Here is a 22,135-nt window from a genome sequence, read left to right as displayed (position 1 = left end):
ATGGGGCGCGGCGTCCCCCCCCGCGGGGGTGTGTGGTGCTGCGGTCCGTGGCTCAGGCAGCTGGAGCAGGGGGAGCTCAGGAGAGAAGATGGAGGACGCCAGGGTCTGGCGCTGGCCCGCTGGGCACAGCTGGGCCGTCTCCCGTGACTCAGACACGGTGCCCAGCAGCGCCGCATCCCAATCACACCCTCAGCGGAGGGCACAGGCCACAATGGTCACCCGGCTCTTCAGGCCCTCATGCACAGAAGAGTTCCCACCTCCAAACTGGGGAAAGACCCTTCGACTTTGGGTGTCTGTCCCCTCTGGCATCTCATCCCTGGCCAGCTAAGCCCTCTGCACTCTGAGCGGCCTTCCAACTCAAGCAGAGAATCCCACTGGGGTGCAGTCTCAGATCCTCCCAGTGTTGAGGGAAACACTTCCCACGCATGGAGATGTCATTACTAGGTTATTCTTGGGTGAAGGGCTGAGCTTCCCCATCCTCCCCTTTGACTCCAGATAGGATGTGAAATTCTAATAGAACACCCCTCCTGTCCCACCAAAAAATAAAAACAAATGAGAAAGTACAAATTATTTTAGTCCTTTAGTAGTCTGCTTCCTTCTTCACCCCCCCAAAACAAAAATCAAACTTCTGGTTGGACAGCGTCAGATGTCACTGAGGTGACCCCAGCCTCTGTTTGCAGTTCCAAGTCTTCCGTGTAGGCGTCACTGCTACTGGAACTTTGTAGATGAGGAGCCTGTATGATGTCCTGAACGTTTTCTAGCCTTTCCTCACAGAGGTAGGTAGCTACTGGGAATATCAGAGACAAGCTATTATTAAACAAGTATCTCCAGTCCAAGAAGTCTCCTGTGACAGGGAAATGAAGGGGCAGCCTGTATTAGTGATATTTTTATATCTCTGGTTTAAAAAATTTTTCTTAGATTTCAAGACTTCAACATCTTTTAAAACCAACTGACTTTTTTTCTTTTTTTTAAATATGACCGGTAAGGGCATCTTAAACCCTTGACTTGGTGTTGTCAGCACCACGCTCTCCCGAGTGAGCTAACCGGCCATCCCTATGTAGGGATCCGAACCCGTGGCCTTGGTGTTATCAGCACCACATTCTCCCAAGTGAGCCACGGGCCGGCCCCCAACTTTTTTATCTCCTCCATTTAATACCCTCCAGACACTTCTAATCAAGGTCACCATCTCCAACATTTCCCATACATAAACAATAAAAATAATATGGTTGCAGAATTATATGGTAATAGAAACTGAAGAGGCATAGTAATTTGACAGTCTGTGTTTCCTTGCCATCCACTGCACAAGTATGCCCTTTCCCAACTCTTTCCTTTTCTCAGTCACCAGAATGAAGGGGCTGGAAAACGCTGGTCTGGTTCCTTTTAGAGCTGATTCCCCATTGGATACTGCCTGGAGGCCTTGGGGATGAATGAGAAGTTCTGCAGTTTGGATCAGAAGCAGGTAACACACCAGAGAACCGGTCAGCCTAAGACAGGAGGGGACAGAAAATCATGAAGTTTCTGATACATTTCTCAGCTAAACTGCTAGGGCAGCCCCATGTCTCCCATAAATGTCCATTAGTCTCTTTTGGAAAGAAAAATAAAATGGTTCAGGAAGCCTAAGTTCATATATACATGTGAGATAAAAAGGGAACCAAGATGTAAACCTAAGAAATTAACTAGGTAAACTAAAGCTTTTATTTATTTATTTATTTTTTTTGGCGGCTGGCCTGCACAGGGAACCAAACCCTTGACCTTGGTGTTAAAAGGCTGTGCTATTAACTAACTGAGCTAACCAGTTTTGGGTTTTTTTTTAATGTTCTTGCTCTGACCTTGGACACTGCATGTTTTTGTTTTTGTTTTTTTATTCAGTGGATAGCAAGTCTCTGCTTCTGCCCTACCTTAACACATTCATTTCAAGGTCTCTGTAAAGCATCTCTTCAGTTTTCTTCCTCCCACGTACAGCCTCTCCTTAGCTGCTCCCTTTCAAACTGTGGTGAAAATGAAGCTTCGGGATTGTGAAAACTAGTACTTAATGAAGACCATTACTCTAATGACAGTATTGCTGAACTCTCTTGAACTCCTTACCCTGGGATCTAGAAAAGCTTTCTCCAGCAATCTTTCTCACAGCACCTCTAGGGAGGGGTTTTCCCACTAACAGGAAGTAGAGGTTGAGTGAAGAAAGTCCAGTTCTCATTACTGAAGAGGTGGGATCCAGAAGTATCAATTTTCTTGAGGAAAACGGCTAATTATATCTTTATCCATAAGACAAAACTGGAATTCCTAATTGTTCCCCAGACTCTCCCTTATAAAGAAAAATTAACAACCTTTTAAATTCAGATGCAATTTTTAAAATCTGGAAAATATCCAAAACTTTGGAATAAGTATTCAAAAACAATCAGCTCCAACTGTTAGAGGAATATAATGAAACCAGTAAAATCAAAGACTCCATCTCTAGAAGGGGCAATTTTACCTTTAGAACAGTCAATATCCTTAACCACAAACAAAACAAGCCCCTTCTCAAGCCACCTGCCACAGATTATATACTGGGGTCCAGTCAAAGAAACATGTCTAAAGACAGTAAATTCATCCACTCAAACAAAAGTCAGATCCCCAACTCACCCTGTTCAGGTTACTCCCCCCCCCCCCAAATTTTATGCCCTTTTACCATATCCTTAACCACAAACAAAACAAGCCCCTTCTCAAGCCACCTGCCACAGATTATATACTGGGGTCCAGTCAAAGAAACATGTCTAAAGACAGTAAATTCATCCACTCAAACAAAAGTCAGATCCCCAACTCACCCTGTTCAGGTTACTCCCCCCCCCCCCAAATTGTATGACCTTTTACCTAATCTTTCAGTGACTCAGTTTCCTCATGTGGAAAATAAGAACAAAATACCCATCTCACAGGGATGACCTGTGGATTAAATGACAAATGTATGTAAAATGCTTACAACATTTCTGAAATGTAAAAGGTACTAAGTAAATATTTTTATTGGTGCTATTGAATGGTTCTAGATTAACTTTGGAGCTGCAAACTACGCACAGGAGCTCTGAGCCAGTTAATTATTCCTTTCACTTTCTCTCAAAGAGATAGGTTTTCTCTCATCCCTCTCTCCTTCAAAGAGCCCTAAGGTCGGGCCGGCCTGGTGGCGCACTGCTACAGTGCGCCCCTTGGGAAGTGCGGCAGCGCTCCCGCCGAGGGTTCGGATCCCACATACAGACTGGTTCCCGCTCACTGGCTGAGCGAGGCACGGGAGCAACACCGAGGGCTGCGATCCCGTTGCCGGTCCTGGTCCGGTAACGGGGGCAACACTGAGGGTTGTGATCTGTTGCCGGACACGGAAAAAGAGAAAAAAAAAAAAAAAAAAAAAAAAAAAGAGCCCTAAGGTCTATTTCCCTAAAGACAACTTTTTAGAAAAAATTTATTGAGACATAATTGATTGTATATCTGTGGGGTACAGCGTTGAATATCAATACCTCTGTTCAATATGTGATGCTCAATCAGGATAATTAGTATATTGAACCTTATATATTGTAATAATTTTTTGTGACCCTTTACCAATTTTAAAGACAATTTTTAGCAAATATTAGAAAGCAACAGGATATTTCCTTCCTAGTTTGAAAAGGATTTTAAAATACTGTGAATAAATTAAGGATTTGGATTACAGACTTAAGACTCCTAGGAATGGAAAGCATCTCTGCTGTTATCAATTACTTGTCCTTAGATAAGACTGCTCGACAAACAGAAAACAAATCAATTCCAAAACTTTCAGTAGAGAATAGTTAGAAGAGGCTTGAAACTGACAACTGAATGTACGAATTCTTCATGCAAATCTACTAGTAAAAACCATGACTATATTTATAAATATCAAGAAACTGGCCAGAAAGAAATGTTACCCTTCAATATCAGCCTCAATGCCATCGATAAAAAAAGGAAGTACACTCTTACCAGACCAAAGTGAACTGCACCCACCCCCGTACCCCAAGCTTCTCTGAGAGAAAAGCATAAGTGATCTCCTCCCCTTACACCCCCCCCTACCCCTGAGGTGGATTACCACACTAAGGGCTTAAAGCCACTTGCCTGTGGCCAATGTGGTCAGATGTTGGGTTTGTGTTTCAATTCTGCCACCTAAAATGTCTTCACTAGTTATTTCTGTTTTAACTGGCAAGGTGAGGAAAGGGGAAACAGTGAAAGTTTTTCCCCCTGAATACCTATTTAAGTTCCTTGACAGCTGGAACATAGTCACAGAAAACAAAGGGACAAGGAACAAATCTACCCATTTTCCTAGTAGACACTGAGTTCAACTGATAGTTGAGGGTTCTTAATTAAAACACATTATTGTCTCTAAGAAGGGTCACATACTCCAGACTCCAAAAGAGTCCAAAGGCACAGATACACATTTATCTCCTTAATTCTTCTTGAAAGACACTGGTAAAAATCAATGCTAAACCTATCAGCTTCATCCATAAAGCATTTGAGTAGAAATACTAACATCCACTTTACTACTCTTGAATGACTTACGAAGGAGAATATCCAACAAATAGCAAGCAAAATAGCATAGGCCACAAGGAGGAAAGAAACTAAGGTCAAAAATACACCACGTAAGAAATTCAATACAACTGGAAAACATACTCTCGGGCACCAACATTTCTCCTTTGGACACCTGTTCTTCACTGCCCTCAGATGCCCCAGGCCCAGGAGCTTAAAACAAGTTGACACTGAAGGGACAAACTTTGTGAGCCTGAACCACACCACAAAGCTCAGTTACAAAATTGTGTTAAAAGTTGAAAACACAAGTTAAATTTTTACATAAAACTTGTCTATTACAGAGGTAACCTCTTCTCAGCGGCTATAGCTTCTACCCCAAATACATTCCATTGGTTAAGTCGGATGTAATGACACTCAACAGCATTGTGCCACTCATTTGCATTACCAGAAAAACTAAAAATTCTATTCATGTGCAAAAAAAAGTACTAATTATTAATGCTGCCTGTCCAAATGTTCTTGTGAAGAGTAGGGGTGGGGCAAAAATATAGAAAAATCAAATGAACACTCTTAAACTCCAACAGAAACATCTTTTTTAAGTTTCTTCACTGGAGCAATCTGATTTTCAACTGAGTGTCCCTCTATTCTTGGCAGTGAAGGGAACAGGGAATAACGAAACAGATGTTGAGGCACCTATGAAGTATGTTCCCTGGATAAGGGAAGTGAACAGCAGTGACCTAAGACACTGATGTGACATTACAAGACTAAGCTTTGGGAAGGCTGCTCCATTCTAGAAAGCAATGCCAACACATGGTAACACAAGGCCCGGACAACATATGACCTGGCTAAGGCTCCAGGAGAGGGAATTAACTCCTTTAAGGATGTTTCTTGACCCTGAGAAGTCTATGAGCTAGACACTGCCTAAAGTTCTACCTTTCCAATACAGGCATAAAAGCTGAAAGGATCTGGTGAGCTGGTTGTTAAAAGTTCTACATAGGGACAACAGCTATACTCAGCATTTACTCTTTACACTGTGAATAATACATCAAGCTTACCTGGTGCTATCCATAAATACTTGAAGCACTTCATCCTTGGTTGCCTGAGAAGTGGCAGCAAGCTCTCTGCTAGCCCTGGAGAAGACCAGAATTCCTAGAGGGCAGGATAAATTTTGACCTGATGAACAACTTACTAAGGTACACAAGGAAGAATCTAGGTTTTCCTTTGAAGTAACTTTGATCTCTTTAACACAGCACACAAGGCTCTGTCTACTCAACTGACAGAAGTTAATTAACCCTGTACTCCCAGGGCTGACCCTGGGAGTACTGACCCTGCCCTCTGCTAGCTTTTTGTTTTACTGACCTTACATAAGATCCATCTCTTCAGCTTCCAGCTGTTTCCTCTTATTTCTTCAGCTTCCTCTCCCCGCCACCCCCCTTCTCCTTTCACTTTCTCTCCCTTTTCATTCAGCAATGAATGCTCACAGAGCAGATGGCAAGTAGTCAACCCAAGCCAGTGAAAACACTTCCTGAGCATCAAGTATAAAGCAAGCCCAGAAACAGACACTGTGGGGGTTGGAATACACATTAGTTCTGCCTTTTAGTACTTTGCACTTCAGATGGGAAAGGCACAATACACCTACTTCTCACATGTGAAAGAATACTTTCAGGCCACTTTATTAAACTACGTATGTAACATGGGATGAAAAAATCCCTTAGTGATATTTCTTAGGGACAAGAAGATGGGTTGTTTATATCAGAATTGATAACTTTTACTTCTACAGTAATTCATCCAAAAAGCATTTGCATAGAAATACTAACATCCACTTTACCGTGTTTACTTTGCTGAGGCAGTTACTCTGAACACTTAAGAAAAGCACATGGAAGAGAGGTCCAAATTGGTACTACAATCTGTGATTAGTCCTCTCATCAGAGAAATGAGAAAATTCAAAGGTAAACTTGACTATTAGATGGTAGGTTTGGGATTTCTCCTCAAAAGCATGACTTAGGAGTTTGGGGATAGAAACTCACCTGGAAAAACAGGAGAGAGGAAAAGGGGCACCACAAGTCCAACATCTCGATTCAGTAGCATACTCTTAGAATTTAGAAGTCCCCAGTGGCTTGAAGAGCCCTGGTAAACACCCAGTCCAAGAGATTATCACATGGATGACACCTAAAGAGAAACAGCTCAGATACAACCCCAAAATTCAGGCTAGAATGATGTACTGAAGATTTTGAAAGGCCAACCAAGACACCCCAGAGACTAACTTCCGAGTTCATAATTAATTTTAATCAGCCTGAAAACAAAAGACCTCTCTAACGCGGACTCACTCCTTAGAAAAATGACACGTGTAGAATCATCCCAGAACTATTATGGAAGTATTGCTATTTCAGTAAATAGATATTTATTGAGCACCTACTAAATGCTAGAAGCTGAACTAGCCACTGAAGATACTTTTAAGAATCTTCTCCAGTGGAGAAATCAAGACTCATAAAGAAATAATTATAGACGGGTTATAGACATGTGTACAAAGTACTTAAGGAGCACTGGGAAGGAAGCAAATTTTTAAGGGACTATTTGGTCTCTTTAAATAGCACTAAATGTGAGACTTCATCTCATTGGTTCTCATATAAGTGATAGCTTTGACACTGTAGATTACCATCTAGGTTTGCTGAATATAAAAACTGATACCTAACAGGTTGTATGTATACTCAGGGCTAAGTATAATGCAAACATTTTTACTACAAACTGAAAAGTAGGACGTCACCACACACTGGCTTTTAAAACTCATCTCCCTACAATGGTAAGTTTTGTGCATCATATAAACTTGAGTATAGTCAACTACCAAAACAAATGCAGATGTTTGTAGACATTTACCCATTCAGGTTCTTGTCTATGCTTCTGTCTTCTGCGAGGCTGTTGCCCAGTTACTGAGTGGCTAGCTAGGCCCTGGGCACTGTGACCTGCTGTCCAGTGGGGCCACTCTGACTACTAGCAGTCAGAGGATAAGGGCTTCTCTGTGAAAGCTAGCTGTGCACTGCACACTGGAAAACCAGGGAGCTAAGCATCCCACTTTCTTGCTATTGGACTCTGGGCCACGGCTACTGAGACTAGATAGAACTCCTGCTCTGAACAGCCTCCAGATCCCAGGGTAAGAACATGAATCAAAGACAGCACCATGGGACACCCTGGTGGCATCACGTAGACATTACAGGTGGTGTTCTCTTCAAAGACATTCTCCCAACTGGAAAAGGCAAGCTGACTAAAAAGCAATGTGGTAGTTAAAAGAACAAGAATATGTCATCAGAAGACCTGGATTCAAGTTCTGGGCCTGCCACTTTAACATCTCTGAGCCTAAAGAGAAAACAAACAAAACACCTCTGAGCCTATTTCCTCAAATTGCAAAAAGAGGCTAATACCATTTGAGGATTAAAATGAATCATAGTGCTTTGTAAAACAGTTAGCTATTACTTTCATTTGAAAAATATTAGGTATTTGCCCTACGGCCTTGCATTTTCCCTCAAACTTTTCCATTAATAACAACAGTAGCAAGGGCATGAACCCTTGAGATCACCAATCTGGAAATAAGCCCTATTTGATTGGAGGAGCACACTGCATCTCAGATTTAAGCTATGCAGCACACTTGCCTTATTTACTCACAAACATTGGACATCTGGGAAGAAATGTCAAAAAGTTAAAAGCAGCCCTTGGTTTGAGAGAGTTCACTATGTAGCTGGGGAAGTAAAACATATACATGAATCAACTAGAGAACAGCTTAACAGTGACATGTAATTGTATGCATGTCACTACATAAACATGAAGAAAAGCAAAGCAGCAATGAGTGCAATTAGTTCAAGAATGCTTCAGTCATTAGCTGATCATGAAGAGGTTAAAGAATTTAACAGCAAAAGGAATGAGGTGGCTTGTGGGATTTGGAGTATGGGGTGTTAAATACGAGGATACTGCAAAAAAGTTCACTGAAAAATAGAATTAAAATACAAATCTTTCCATAAACTTTTTGAAGTACCCTTCACATACATATGCTGAGTCTCTTGGCTTTGAGAGTATTGTTTAAGCTAGTTGATTTTCTATTAGCCTAAAGCCCAGAGTAGGGTCCTGATGTAATATTTAAGGCTCTTTCCCATCCCAAGGAAATAATTACTCTCCCCTTAAGACTTACTCTCCCAACTGGAAAAGGTAGGCTGACTGCGAGGGAAATAATTAAGTCTTCTAAGAAACAATGCCATCAATTCTTGATGACCTGTACTGAAAGAAGTGTGCACAGCTTACAACAAAAAAACCCTCTTTTGACTTGGCAAGACCAATTTTTGGGGCAACATTTACTTTTCCAATTATACTAGGGCGTAGGCTAGCATTTAAATTAATTCTAATTTCCTGGCTTCACATCTAAGCAGGATTTGATTCAACGTTTAGGATTAAAATAGTTTCTCCAATAATTCACCCGCAGTTAGCCAATAGTTTGTGAAATATAGACTTCTATAGCACTTTGCTTTTAAGGAGTACTAAACTCTTTCCAATTCATCAATCAATATTTATTAAACTGTGTCAGCACTGCATTTGGCTCATTGGGAAGTACAAACATTACAAAAATTCCATTGGGCAGGAAAAATTAACACATGCAAAACATTCAACAGCAATGAGATAAATTGTGAGGGGACTAAATGCATTTTGGAGAAGAGCTATTAAAGGGCTTCAGCAGCTTGCCTTTTATAGTTTCAGAAATGAAGTGTGACTTGAGTTGAACTTTTGAGGATGGACAGGATTTGAAGCAGCAGGGAGACTACTTGGGGAGAAGGGGCAGTCTGAAAATATAAGCAAATACAAAGAAGCAAAAACGAAACGTGGCCAGTATTTACAGATCAACCCTAGTTGGGCAAGATGTGATTGAGAATAGTGGTAAATTGGAAAGGAAGAATATAACACTATTTCTGATTCATTATTATGAGAGCAACGTTTGGGGAAGTAACTGAAACCCATGAAATATGGGTGCACAGACAAGGATGCTGATATGGAAAATATGATGGTAGACAAATCCAAACAGTATTTTGAAGAACTATTTGGCAAGTAAATAAGTCTCCAGTTTAGCCTAAGTCATAGATGCAACAGCCTTGTGACTAAGACATTGAATTTGACGATCAACCACCTTGCTGCAAGTTTACTACCTAGTTTTAGAAGACAAAAGAACCATTTTGTTTTCTTTGTAGTGTGCTTGCTATATTGCTAAGCAACATTTTACACTAGCCTCAAAATGTGGATGTCACTCTTTATTTTGTAACCTACACTTCTAGTCATGCCACTATTAAGGACAGATGAGAATCAGGCCAGGACTTCATTCGTAGATCCTTTTTGATTGATGCTGCAGTCTATTCCTATGTAGTAAGCCTTAATAATTTGCTGCAACTTGAAAGCTTATTCCAAACAGACACATAAAGGATCCTCTACTACCCAGCACCTCAGGGAATAATTCTGCCATGCCTTCTAGCACTTTTAACAATATCCTACATTTAGTCCTTCTCTTTTACAAAGGAAATTCTGGCTTTCATTTGTACAATTTGTGGCTTCAGAGTACCTCTTCACAAGTTAAATTATTAAAGGGCCACCAGAGCTAACATTTTTAGGATTAAGGATAAGCTTAATAAACCTGGCACACTTTTAGCATTCTCAATCCAATTTGCAGCAAGACTGCTAGTCAGCAACTACCTTCTGTAGCCTCCCTTGACATAAGAAGTGTTAGCTTTGCAGGCAGGGAAATCCCTACTATGCAACCTTGATGAATTCTTTTCTGTACTGCAAAAACAACTTTATTTGCCTACTTGTCTTATTCTGCAAGGCATAAGTTTCTTTTTTTTCTTTTTTTTTTTTTTGTCCTTGTTGGAGACTGGCCGCACCTTGCTCAGCCAGTGAGCGCTGTGAGCGCACTGGTCATCCCTATATAGGATCCAAACCCGCGGCGGGAGCGCTCATGCGCTCCCAGCGCCACACTCTCCCGAGTGAGCCACGGGCCCAGCCCCATAAGTTTCTAACATTAGTGTTTCAAGGCCAGTGTTCCAACACCTGTCTTCTTGATGACTAAATCCCATCAAGTAGGCCTAAAACAAAATTGTTAATATTCTTAGTGGTAATTTAAACAGGAGACAAGTTTGTGTCCTTTCCATTTTTGTAATGTAAACTTGTGGGAAAAGGGGATAATGGAAATGACAAATGCTGAAGTGTTTAATTCCCAATAATTTTCAGCTCTTAAAATAAAATGGCACTGGGCCGGCCCGGTGGCGCACTGGATAAGTGCGCCGCTTGGTAAGCGCGGCGGCGCTCCCGCCCGAGGGTTCGGATCCCACATACAGACCGGTTCCCGCTCACTGGCTAAGCGAGGCGCGGGGGCAACACCGAGGGTTGCGGTCCCATTGCCGGTCCCCAGTCCGGTACGGGGGCAACACTGAGGGTTGCGATCCGTTGCCGGACACGGAAAAAGACAAAAGACAAAAAAAAAAAAAAAATGGCACTAAGTAAACATGTCAAGAGAACTGTGTGTATTTTTTGTTCACAAGATACTTTGAGGGCCGGCCCGGTGGCGCACTGCTGCAGTGTGCCGCTTGGGAGTGCGGCGGCGCTCCCGCCGAGGGTTCGGATCCCACATACAGACCAGCCGGCCGCTCACTGGCTGAGGGGGGGGCGGGGGCAACACCGAGGGTTCCGGCCCCTTGCCCGGTCCCCAGTCCGGTACGGGGGCAACACTGAGGGTTGCGATCCGTTGCCGGACACGGAAAAAGACAAAAGACAAAAAAAAAAAAAAAATGGCACTAAGTAAACATGTCAAGAGAACTGTGTGTATTTTTTGTTCACAAGATACTTTGAGGGCCGGCCCGGTGGCGCACTGCTGCAGTGTGCCGCTTGGGAGTGCGGCGGCGCTCCCGCCGAGGGTTCGGATCCCACATACAGACCAGCCGGCCGCTCACTGGCTGAGTGAGGTGCGGGGGCAACACCGAGGGTTGCGATCCCTTTGCCGGTCCCGGTCCGGTTCAGGCGCGACACCAAGGGTTGCGATCCGTAGCCAGTCACGAAAAAGACAAAAAGGGGGAAAAAAAAAAAGATAACTTTGAGTCTACTAGGAAAGGCCTAGAAAACAAAAACCGTTCACTTGACAAATACGCAGGTTTTTAAGACAAAGTGATTATTAAAAGCCTTAGTAATGCCAAGAAATAAGACTGGTAGATCATCACTCCTGAAACTGTTTCACACCATGAAAACAAACTACAAAGGTCCCTAGGACATGACCAATTTTATGCCTTCTTTTCACAGTACACCTACTACTGTACCCAATTCTCACACTCCTGGCCTTACTATTCAATACCTGGAGATGTACAAGATAGGTGAGTACCTTATAAAGCAAGCTCTATTCAAAACCTAAATGATCCAGCTGAGAAAGGAATGGATTTTGCCCAACAGATGAGGAGGCAGAGGTAAAGTTAAAGATACAGAACGAAAACTTACCCAAACCATTTAATTTTAGATATGATACAGAGGATCAAGGTAGTTGATCTTTGCTTTGCTGGTCGTATTCCTTATAGCTAGTTCATGGTTGATTTTGTCATAGCTCCCTCTAGTGGCTAAGGGATTTTCCCTTGCATTTACTCGAATGGGGAGTGGAACAGAATATTTTACAGTTCCTATTAGACATTTTGGCATCCCTACAAATTTTTGTTCAAAGTACACTTGTTGGGGAGAGTCTCAATTTCCACTTTTACGTGTATAGTTCTATCAATAGTTGACAGATATGTTGTACAGTGACAGGAGTTAAGACAAATTTTAACCTGGTGCTTGAATATTACCTCCTTCATACTTTCCTTTTTTCTTTTTTTTCCTTTTTGTCGTGACCGGTAACGGGATCGCAACCCTCGGTGTCACGCCCGCACCGCGCTCAGCCAGTGAGTGGACCGGTCTCTATATGGGATCCGAACCCTCAGCGGGAGCGCCACCGCGCTGCCACACTCTACCGAGTGTGCCACCAGGCCGGCCCTTTCCTTTTTTCTTTTGGTGGCTGGCTGGTAAGGGGATCTGAACCATTGACCTCTGGCATTACCACCTCCTTTGTGCTTTGAGATGGAGAAAGCACCCAGCTGAATTCTCTATAAATATTGTTTCATCTGTGTTTTGCTTACCTACCTAAATGGTAACCTTCTTATGAAAAGGCACGCATGACTTCTCCCTGAGAAACTGGCCTAGCATCTATTAAAAAGTTGTGAATTATGAGGTTACTTCTGCCTAAATTAACTTCCATATGACAGACTAATTTATTCAATTTATTTTGTGTACTACTGAAGCACCAAGTGAGTTTTACAATAGAAAAAAATTGTTCCCTTGACCCTGACAAACTCACAACTTTAGGGTTGTCATGCATAGCTTTCAAAGCTAGTAAGAGGCAGTCTAAAGTTCTTAATCATGGAGTAAGTGCTGATTTAAGCACAGTACACTGTAACTTCTTTAATCTATGTTTAAAGCAAAAATTATTTTGCCAAGATTACTATTTATTTAATAAACAATCACAATAGACACAATGAACAGATGTTTCTTTAGAATCTCTATACTTCACGCCAATTCATCTTTCATACAGGATCAGACTGGTCAATGTTCCTGTTTACTGAAACAAATAATTACCTCAAAAGAACAGAGTAGTGTACTGTACACTCTAGGATGGCTGATTTTCTTCTTCAATGGAATACAACTGTTTTGAATCCACCAAATCAACAGAATATAAAACTGTAGGCCATACCTTCTTTCCTTGTGGCTGCTTCAGCCTAAAAAGACTTAGGAGAACTTAGATCTCATCTAATGAAGGATTCAGTTAACAGGTTTTTCACTCACTCACCCCAAACTACTCAGAAACATAAGACCTGTGTATTCTAATACAGTTCTACAATCCCTTATCCGAACTCTTGGGGACAGGTGTATTTGGGATTCAGAGCTGTTTGCACTTTATAAAGGTATGGTGTATATACCGTTTATTATGTAACACCTTCTGCAAAGTCTGTAGCCACTGTGTAATGAACAATGAAGCACATCAGTATTTCTGCAGAAAAAGTTTAGTCACACGAAGTGCAAAATGAAGGCATCAATTCTGGTCAAACTACATTTCATCAGATCAACAACAAAAATATCTTTTGTTTTCAAAACTTTTTGCATTTCAGGACAGTTGGTAAGAGACTGAATTTGTTTTCTGCTTTTGCACTCTTCATCATACTGTGATGGAATAGTTAAGCCAAAGGGTAGTTATGTTACAACAGAACTTCACACTTATAGTTTCTCTCCTTTTAATACTATTTATGGTAAATACATACACACAACTTAATTCATTTGTAATTTCATAACAAACTTCATATACAAAAGCAAAAAGGCACACATAAGAAATTCACCTTGACCACAGAAATTCAAAAATAACACCAGCCCCAATGACCAAGACATGTTTCACACACACAACTAAGAAAAGCTGAGATTCTAGAATAAACCATATTGAACTCAAGCACTACAATGTGTGGATATATGAGCACTTAATTTATTAAAAGGAATAAACCACTTTAAATGAGGGAAATCTATTCATATTCCAACCAGCATCTTTTTAAATGTTAAACTGTTTTTAAAATAAAATTCAGATCCCAAACAATTAGCAATCAGAAAATGGGTTTCTTACCTTTTGTTTCCAGTAGGATGTGGGCTGAACAGCAAGGTAGGTTACTCAATCTGATGTTATGGTAAGTAATTGCTTCTTAAAGAGACTTAAGTTTTTCCTTGGTTAGAAAATTAATTATAGGCTCTCTACAAAATTTTAAGGGGACATAAATAGGGAAAAAAGGGGGAAAATTCTACACAGCTTTTGTAGCCCCAAAAGTGTAGTTATCTGGTCACCTTTACCTACAAAACCTATGCCTCTCTACCTTTCATAAATATGCATGAAGTCCTCTCTAATCTTCAAACTCAGCCTATATAGCAGGTAAGGAATACTTTCCACTTCAAACTACCAAAAATTTTCAGAGCTTAAATACACTAAATCTTGACTGAAGGCCATTTACATTCTGGTCCTTTGTTTCCAGAACATTCAATGAATACAAACCCAAGTTTGCTTAAGTCTACCTCACATTAACCTTTCAAAATTATCTTTTTAGTCATTTGATATCTTCCCTCTAATAACCCAATTTAAGAAATATTCTACACATGAAACAATTAAAAACTTTAAGCATGTCATGTAAAATATTCTTCACAATTGTTTTAAATAGTATATTTGCTTCTTAACCATGTTGATTTCTTACATAAAAACTAGAACCATTTCCTTAATGTATCTATATTAAATGCTTTAAATATTTAAAGTGAAATCCTAGTTTTGAACTTAACATCCCTTCTCTTCCTCCTGACATTCCACAAGGTTCATTAAAATATACCGATTGGATGACTTTATGCAAACCTCTCTTGGAACCCATTTCTCCCACTACCAAGATTATTTCTGGCTTTCTCTAGGTTTAAAATTATCTCACCTAAATAATCGTCTTAAATTCAGCTTTCAACTATGATTAGCACCCAAGGGAAATGTTAAGATCTAGTTATTTCTTTTGAGTGCGGAAAAGAGTGGTCTGATGGTTATGACTAAACTATGAGGAAATCAGAAGACAAAGATTAGGAATTTTAAGTTAAACTCCTCTCCCCCAACCCAAGCAAGTTTGGAAACTTGGCATCAAGGAGATGTCAGTAAAAAAAATATAAAGACTAACAGATTAAAAGATATAATCCTTGCTTTGGTACAGAATGTCTTGAGTACAGAATAACTATGGTTGAGAAGGGTTTTACATGGCTAAATTCTAAGTGCCCAGCTTTTTATTACAAATGATTCACCCAAATAAGCAGTTAATCCTCTAGTGCACTGTTCACATTTCTACAAGAGTTCTAATACATCTGTGCCAAAGTTAACATTTAATACCAATTTTTTAAAATTAGTTTCATTGAGAACTTCAAAAGCTATCTCCAAGTTAACATTAATTTACTAGCCATGAACCAATTTTGCACAAAAGTCTATGTTGTCTAAATGACCAAAATTAAGCGGTATCTATAAATTTTTAGTCACTTTCTAGCAAATTATAAGCTTATCTTTCAGACACTAGATCATCCCCTCGTTTAACATTTACATACTCAACTGCCTTATTCTCACCTCATTCCCTGAAGACTTTTACAATTAACAATAAGAGATGGTTAATACCATTTATTAGATTGCCTTTCAAGAACCTTTAATTTACTAACACATAAACACAACAGTCAGAATCTTACCAATTTAAAGTATTAAGTGATAGACTAGTCACCCAGTTAAAAATCTTACATGAAGAGGAAAAAGGACAACCATGCATAGTTTTTTAAAAAATGTTTATTTTTTCAAAGAAAAACGGCAATAGCCAATTGGAAACCTACTTATTCTTCAACTCCAATTTTGTTTTCTTTAAATTTAGAAGTAACTTACTGATTTACTATTTTAAACAAACCCCCCTTTCCCCTTTAAATGTTTACCATCTACTCGTGCTGAATCCTTCCAAGGAGATTGCTCCGCGTATATCTCCAGGTCCTCGCTTTGCTCCTTTTACCAAAAAATGCAAAACACAATTCCATCGTGCATCTTAAGGGCTCCAATCGTCAAAAATAGGAAAAAAAAAAAAATCTTTGGAATAGCCAATTAAGTTGAATAAAAAAAATCCACACGAATGCGGTTTGGTTGGGGCAGGAATCCACTCCTATGTTCCTGGTAATCTGATCCCGCTCCATGAATCCTTGTAATTCATCCTCCCTATCCTATCCACATTATGATTTGAATCCAATGATCCAGCTCCAAGGATTGGGATCCAGTGAGCCCTCTCCAATCCAAACCTTTATAACCAGCAAAACCAAAAAAGAGGAGGCAAAATGTTAGATACTGTAATCAAAAAAGGTTTCTGGGGAATGATGAGTTATGTCTGTCATCAGTTTAATAGATGTACATCAATAACTATCAAATTCCCCAAAACAAGTTTCTGAATGGTGTTCAGATAAATTTTAGAAACTTAATCATCATAGAGACTAATTGGAAGAAGCATTTTATATTTACAGTTCAACTGATAATGCCAACAACTTGTTACTGTACAGCGTATTACAGGTTTTGTGGTTGCAAAGAGTTATGTCGTTGAAAAGTTTACTGGTATTGCTACCCACCTAAGTCTAAACTAAATCTAATGCTCCCATCTGCAATTTATCTTGTTAATCAAAGTGTTTTAAACATATGAGTCAATTATGAATAGTAGTTTAAAGGGGAAGGTGAGACTTAAAAAGTATTCCCAACTAAATTATCTACACCAATACATTGGAATTCTATATTTTGCTTTCATTTTGTCTTAAAAAAATGAAACAGCAATGCTCTATCAGTCACACAGAGGACATGCAGATTTAGCAGTATTGATATTATACTCTATCTCGTTGGAATTAAAGACACCCTGTACCCACATGTACACCAACAGCAGGTCACACATTAACAGTTGTAACTAAGCACTGTGACAAATTAGCCAGTTCTTCCCACATTAGTCCCTATTAAAACAAAAAAGGGAAGGGAGCAAAATAATTGTTACAAAATGGGCAATATAATTTTGCCACAATTGCAAGGTTTAAAGAGCAAAGCAATTGTAGCTAAAGATAACTGCATAAGATGTTTACAACTGTTTTAAGATAGATGTATTCAATCATTCTTAACCCTTGCCTTTTAGTATAAGGTCAATACTGCCAATTTCATCTGTGACAATAGCACTTGGAGTCATACCATTGCCTCCATTATTGATCTGATCCTCCTCAATCCTCCTTTTGACAATCCTAAAATGATTGAAATGTGCTCCACAATCCTTAATCCAAAGCATTCTTAATCCATCTCTTCAGATATGTCTACAGAAAGACACATGAAAAGCAAGATAAACATAAGAACTTCCCCAAGTAAGATAACCAAAAACACCCCCAACATCCCAGTTCACACAAACCAGAGCAGAATAGACATTTACACAATATCACAGTTTGAAGAGCATGGAGAGTTTTAACTAAATTTAAACAATCCTGTCTATGACATCACTTAAAATACAATTTATCAAAGACATGAGGGGAATGTAGATGTTAGGAGCAAGGGGATATTACACAAGAATGCAATTCAACACTTTTAGCCCATTCTGAACAAAACAGTTTGAATTAAAAAAATGAAAAGATTGTACTGAGTAAAGGAAAACTGTATACAACATGGGTTCTACAAAAAGTGTCACCAATCATCTTATGTACGAGAGCGAGATCTGCTATGACGGGGAGAATAACGTGGTGATCCTCTGCTTCTCCTTGGGGAGTAACTGCGACTCCTGCTGTTGCTTCTGCTACGGCTTCTGCTACGACTACGGCTTCGAGATCGAGATCTTCCATAACTTGGACTTCTGGGCCCATCAACTTTAACCCGGATGTAGGCAGTTTCTCCCTATTGGATAGACAGAACTTTCCATTGAAAGATCTAAGCTTTCACCTGTCTTCAGGCATGCTGAATGAATACAATGTAACTAAATCCAGAAATCTGGCAATACACTTGGACACCCTTGCCTGAATCCTTACCTTCAAATTCCACTGTTAAGACCAGTGTATCCAATTCTGGCCAAAGAAAAGAATAAGTGTATGACCTACCTCATGAGATCTAAACTTAGTGTTATCCAGTTTTCGAACTGCATAGGTCATATCTTCTTTCCGTACAAACTCCACGACACCAGTGCCATCTCGGTAAACATCAGCATAACATACATCACCTGCTTCACGCATGTGATCCTTTAAATCCTGCCAGCTTCCACTTGGAGGCAGTCCTGAAAAAGTCATTTTTTTCCTTAATACAAATTACCCTAAACTTCACATTCGACTTATGTGCATCACAACAAAGATTATTTCAAAATACTTATTGGTTGTACTTGAGTGATTCCAGGTAAAAAGCTAGTAAGATTCTGGAATCCAGAGTCCAAATGATTATTTGTAAAGGGTCTTCATATTCTAGAATCACCACAGTAATCCTTGTTTACTAAATTCATTCAAAAACTAAAGTAATTTAAGACTTTGCATGAAAAATTCGCAACTGTCAAACTGGCCATGCAAGGAAAAATTTTAAGTGGTTTCTGTCCCTTCTTATCAGCCCCCACGAGCAGAAGTAAACTCACCAGAGACAACCACTCTGTTTTCAGACCGCCTTGATGGGGGGCCATACCGACCTCTGGGAGCTCCGCCACCTCCACCCCCACCGCCGCCTCGGCCTGTACCACGGCCGCTTCGAGGAAACTCCACCCGCAGACGGTATCCATCGTAATCATAGCCGTCGCGACCGTACACCGCGTCTTCCGCGTCTCTGAATGATCACAGAAAGCAAAGGGGATGAAAAAAGAAACCGCGGGGAGAAGCTAACTCAGTCGGGAACCAGCGGCCCCCCGCACACGCGCACCCAAAGTGGAAGAGCCCACACGCGCCGCATAATAGACACGGCCCCTCCCCCACCCAGGAACACGCCAGGTTCCCGACCACTTCACCAGCCTTCGCCGCCTCAGTTTCCCGCTCCAAACTCGCGAGTCGGCTCCGGAGACGTCCAAGGCACCCAGCCACCAGAGAAGCCACACCGACTTGGCTCCTTACTCGCCTCCCACATGGGCGATATCGTCTCGCCCCAACCTCTCAAAGAGCTCCCCCTTCCCCATTCTCTATGTTAAGGCCTTGGAGCCTTTCCCAACTACTCCGACCTAGTTCCTCAAGGCCGCAAGCCCATGCCGCCTCACCGCGGGTCCTCGAACTCAACGAAGGCGAAGGGCGGTCCCCCGCGGCGATTCTTGAGGTCGATGTCGCGGATAGCGCCGTACTTGTAGAACACGTCCTCAATGTCCTTGGTTCGGATGTCTGGAGGTAAGTTACCCACGTAGATACGGCAATCGTTGTTCCCCGCCGGGCCACGAATCACACCACCTCCCGACATGGCGGCGACGAAAAGCGCGGACTCGAGCACAGGCCTTCCCACCAAGCCTAGCGCACAGCAGAACAAACCCGCAGCGGTACCACGTCTCCCGCGGCCTCTCCAAAATGGCGCCTTTATCAGCTCGGCGCATGGATATGGGGGGAGGGAGGAAGAGAAGCGAGAGGAAGCAGCTCTTCGATCTCAATACGCACGCGCAGCAGCGTAACGGATGCTGAGATAGTTCTTCTGACGCACGCGCGACGTCACCCTCCGCACGAAGGAGTTAAAAAAAAGTCCCCGCGTTCCAGACTTGCCCAGTGGTTTGCTAATGGAGTGAGCAGCCGTTTCGTAAAATTAAATACAGAACCCTTGTTAAAGGGGCTATTAATCCCTGTCGGGTCTTCAGGGATAGTCAAGTTCCACAGGACTGAGCCTCTTTGAAAGCAACTCGGCGCCTTGAGAGGACTTGGTGAAACCTAGCCTAGAGCCTCGTCCCAGCATGCTCCGCGGCGTTAACGGCCTTTGGCGGGAAAGACTCCGAAGGGCGGTGCCAAAGTGGGAGGGACCCGGCGGTGACTCCGGAAACAGAGGCATCCTTGGAGAGTGCGTCTAGTCCGGGAGCTGGGTTGCAGGTGAAGCAATTAACAGTCCGCACGTAGCTTTGTCTTCTCTCCCCTTAACAGGCAGTGGCTGCTTAGACAATTAGACAAGTGTCTAATCTAGAGGAACCCAGTTTAGATTCCGTAATAAATACTCTACAGTAAGTACCGTTCTACTTTCGGTTCAGAACTTTGCATAGCCACCACTCCTTGCGCTAGTGGCGGTGACCCCGATCAGTTCCTGGTGGTACGTACTAACCAGGAGGGGTGACAACACCGTACCGCCTTCAGGGCCTAGATTACTGCTTCTCTTTAATCGCCTGTTGCTGGGCCTAGTGCCGAGTAGAGGCTCAGTGGATGCTTGCGGCATGAATTGTGCCAATTGTCTCTTCTTTCGAAGAACGAGAAAGAAAAAGGAAGTGTGTGTGCAGAATCCTGAAATTAATTGCTTTTTCATAAGGTTCCCCTAAAAGTTACTTATATACAGGAGTTTTGAACTCGTTACCGGTCCTCTCAGATAATATAAATGAGCAAAATGGATGTGAGAATAACCTTAACCACTGGAGAACACAGTTGCTGCTCAGGACTGTGATTGCGTTTGTATGCTGGCTCGGAGATAAGAACTTTTTTTTACATTTTTTTCAGAGACATCGGAAGTCTGGATTTTAATGTAAAATGCTGGGATTCTTAAGTGTCACTGATGAATTCATATTAAAAAACAAAACCCTGTAGTCATAAATATGCCAAAACAGATCTGCACCCTGAGTTGAAGGATGTGTTTCTTCATATTGTGTATTTGTTTACAACATCCCTCTCCCTAAGGATGTGAGGCGGCTTACAGAGATACCATAATACATTATTAAAACCGGATGAAGAAATCAGCGGAAATGGGAAAATAAGGGGTAAGAGATTAAGATGAAGTCATGCATAAGGTTAGCACACAAAATGTCTGTTGAATTCCTAGAGATATACTGCAAATTTGACTCTGGTCTTCCTAGAAGTTACAGTAGAGAAGGAAACACTGTATTAAAAATCCAGTGTCTTTGGGCCGGCCCGTGGCTCACTTAGGAGAGTGTGGTGCTGACAACACCAAGTCAAGGGTTAAGATCCCCTTGCGGGTCATCTTTAAAAAAAGAAAAAAATCCAGTGTCTTTGAAATAAAAATAAATACGAGTAGGTCATTTAGGAGAAGGGTATGTTTTCTTAATTCTAAAAGTTGTTAGAGGGGCCGGCCCAGTGGCGCACTGGATAGTGCGCCGCTTGGGAAGCGCGGCGGCGCTCCCGTCCGAGGGTTCGGATCCCATATACAGACCAGTTCCCGCTCACTGGCTGAGCGAGGCGCGGGAGCAACACTGAGGCTTGTGATCCCGTTGCCGGTCCCCGGTCCGGTACGGGGGCAACACTGAGGGTTGCAATCCGTTGCCGGACACGGAAAAAAAAAAGACAAAAAAAAATAAAAAGTTGCCGGTCCCCGGTCCGGTACGGGGGCAACACTGAGGGTTGCAATCCGTTGCCGGACACGGAAAAAAAAAGACAAAAGACAAAAAAAAATAAAATAAAAAATAAAAGTTGTTAGAATATATTTTTCAAATGTCTCTTAGTGACCCCAAAATACAAATTCAATTAGAAATGAGCAACGATGCTTAATCTTGGGTCTGTGGATCCTCTACAGGACCTTTGGTGGTCCTTGAATTCTCCGTAATGGTTTCCAAAATTATATATGTATGTGTGCATGTACCTTTTATGGGAAGAAGAATTGAAATTTTAGTCAAATTCTTAAAGGGATCTGTAGATCCCAAAAGGGAAAAGAACCTTTGAAAATTTTAGAGGGAGAGATAGATTATCTATTCTTCAGACCATCCTTCAATGATATTTTTTGAAACCGAACTTTTAATAAAAAAGAAAACTTGATTTTTAAAAAATGAGGTTACCAAAAAAGACGCTATTTCAACAAATTTATTGTTTCTAGCACCGTCCCATTCAATTCGTGGCAGAAAAGGTCAGAGTTTTTTTTTAAAGCCCTATCATTTATTGA

General features: G+C 41.4%; 1 protein-coding gene and 1 long non-coding RNA gene across 2 annotated transcripts; both read right to left on the bottom strand.

Moving 5' to 3' along the window:
• Positions 1–560: 560 nt before the first annotated feature.
• Positions 561–1,750, bottom strand: LOC103604353. The gene is made up of 2 exons (XR_551706.1): positions 1,343–1,750; positions 561–784 (listed from the first exon to the last, which is right to left on the bottom strand). It is a non-coding gene; the product is annotated as an uncharacterized LOC103604353 (long non-coding RNA).
• Positions 1,751–13,797: 12,047 nt separating this feature from the next.
• SRSF1 (serine/arginine-rich splicing factor 1) lies at positions 13,798–19,652 on the bottom strand. The gene is made up of 6 exons (XM_008588905.1): positions 19,329–19,652; positions 18,723–18,907; positions 18,205–18,377; positions 17,818–18,004; positions 17,318–17,436; positions 13,798–16,398 (listed from the first exon to the last, which is right to left on the bottom strand). Exons 1-5 carry the CDS (start codon positions 19,520–19,522, stop codon positions 17,414–17,416), a joined length of 762 nt encoding a protein of 253 aa, XP_008587127.1. The 5' UTR covers positions 19,523–19,652; the 3' UTR covers positions 13,798–16,398; positions 17,318–17,413.
• Between the last annotated feature and the right edge of the window lie 2,483 nt (positions 19,653–22,135).

This window comes from Galeopterus variegatus, unplaced genomic scaffold (genome assembly GCF_000696425.1).
Source record: "Galeopterus variegatus unplaced genomic scaffold, G_variegatus-3.0.2 Scaffold133, whole genome shotgun sequence".
NCBI lineage: Eukaryota > Metazoa > Chordata > Mammalia > Dermoptera > Cynocephalidae > Galeopterus > Galeopterus variegatus.
Note: the sequence above shows the minus strand (reverse complement) of the source record. Positions and strands in the feature narration are given on the sequence as shown.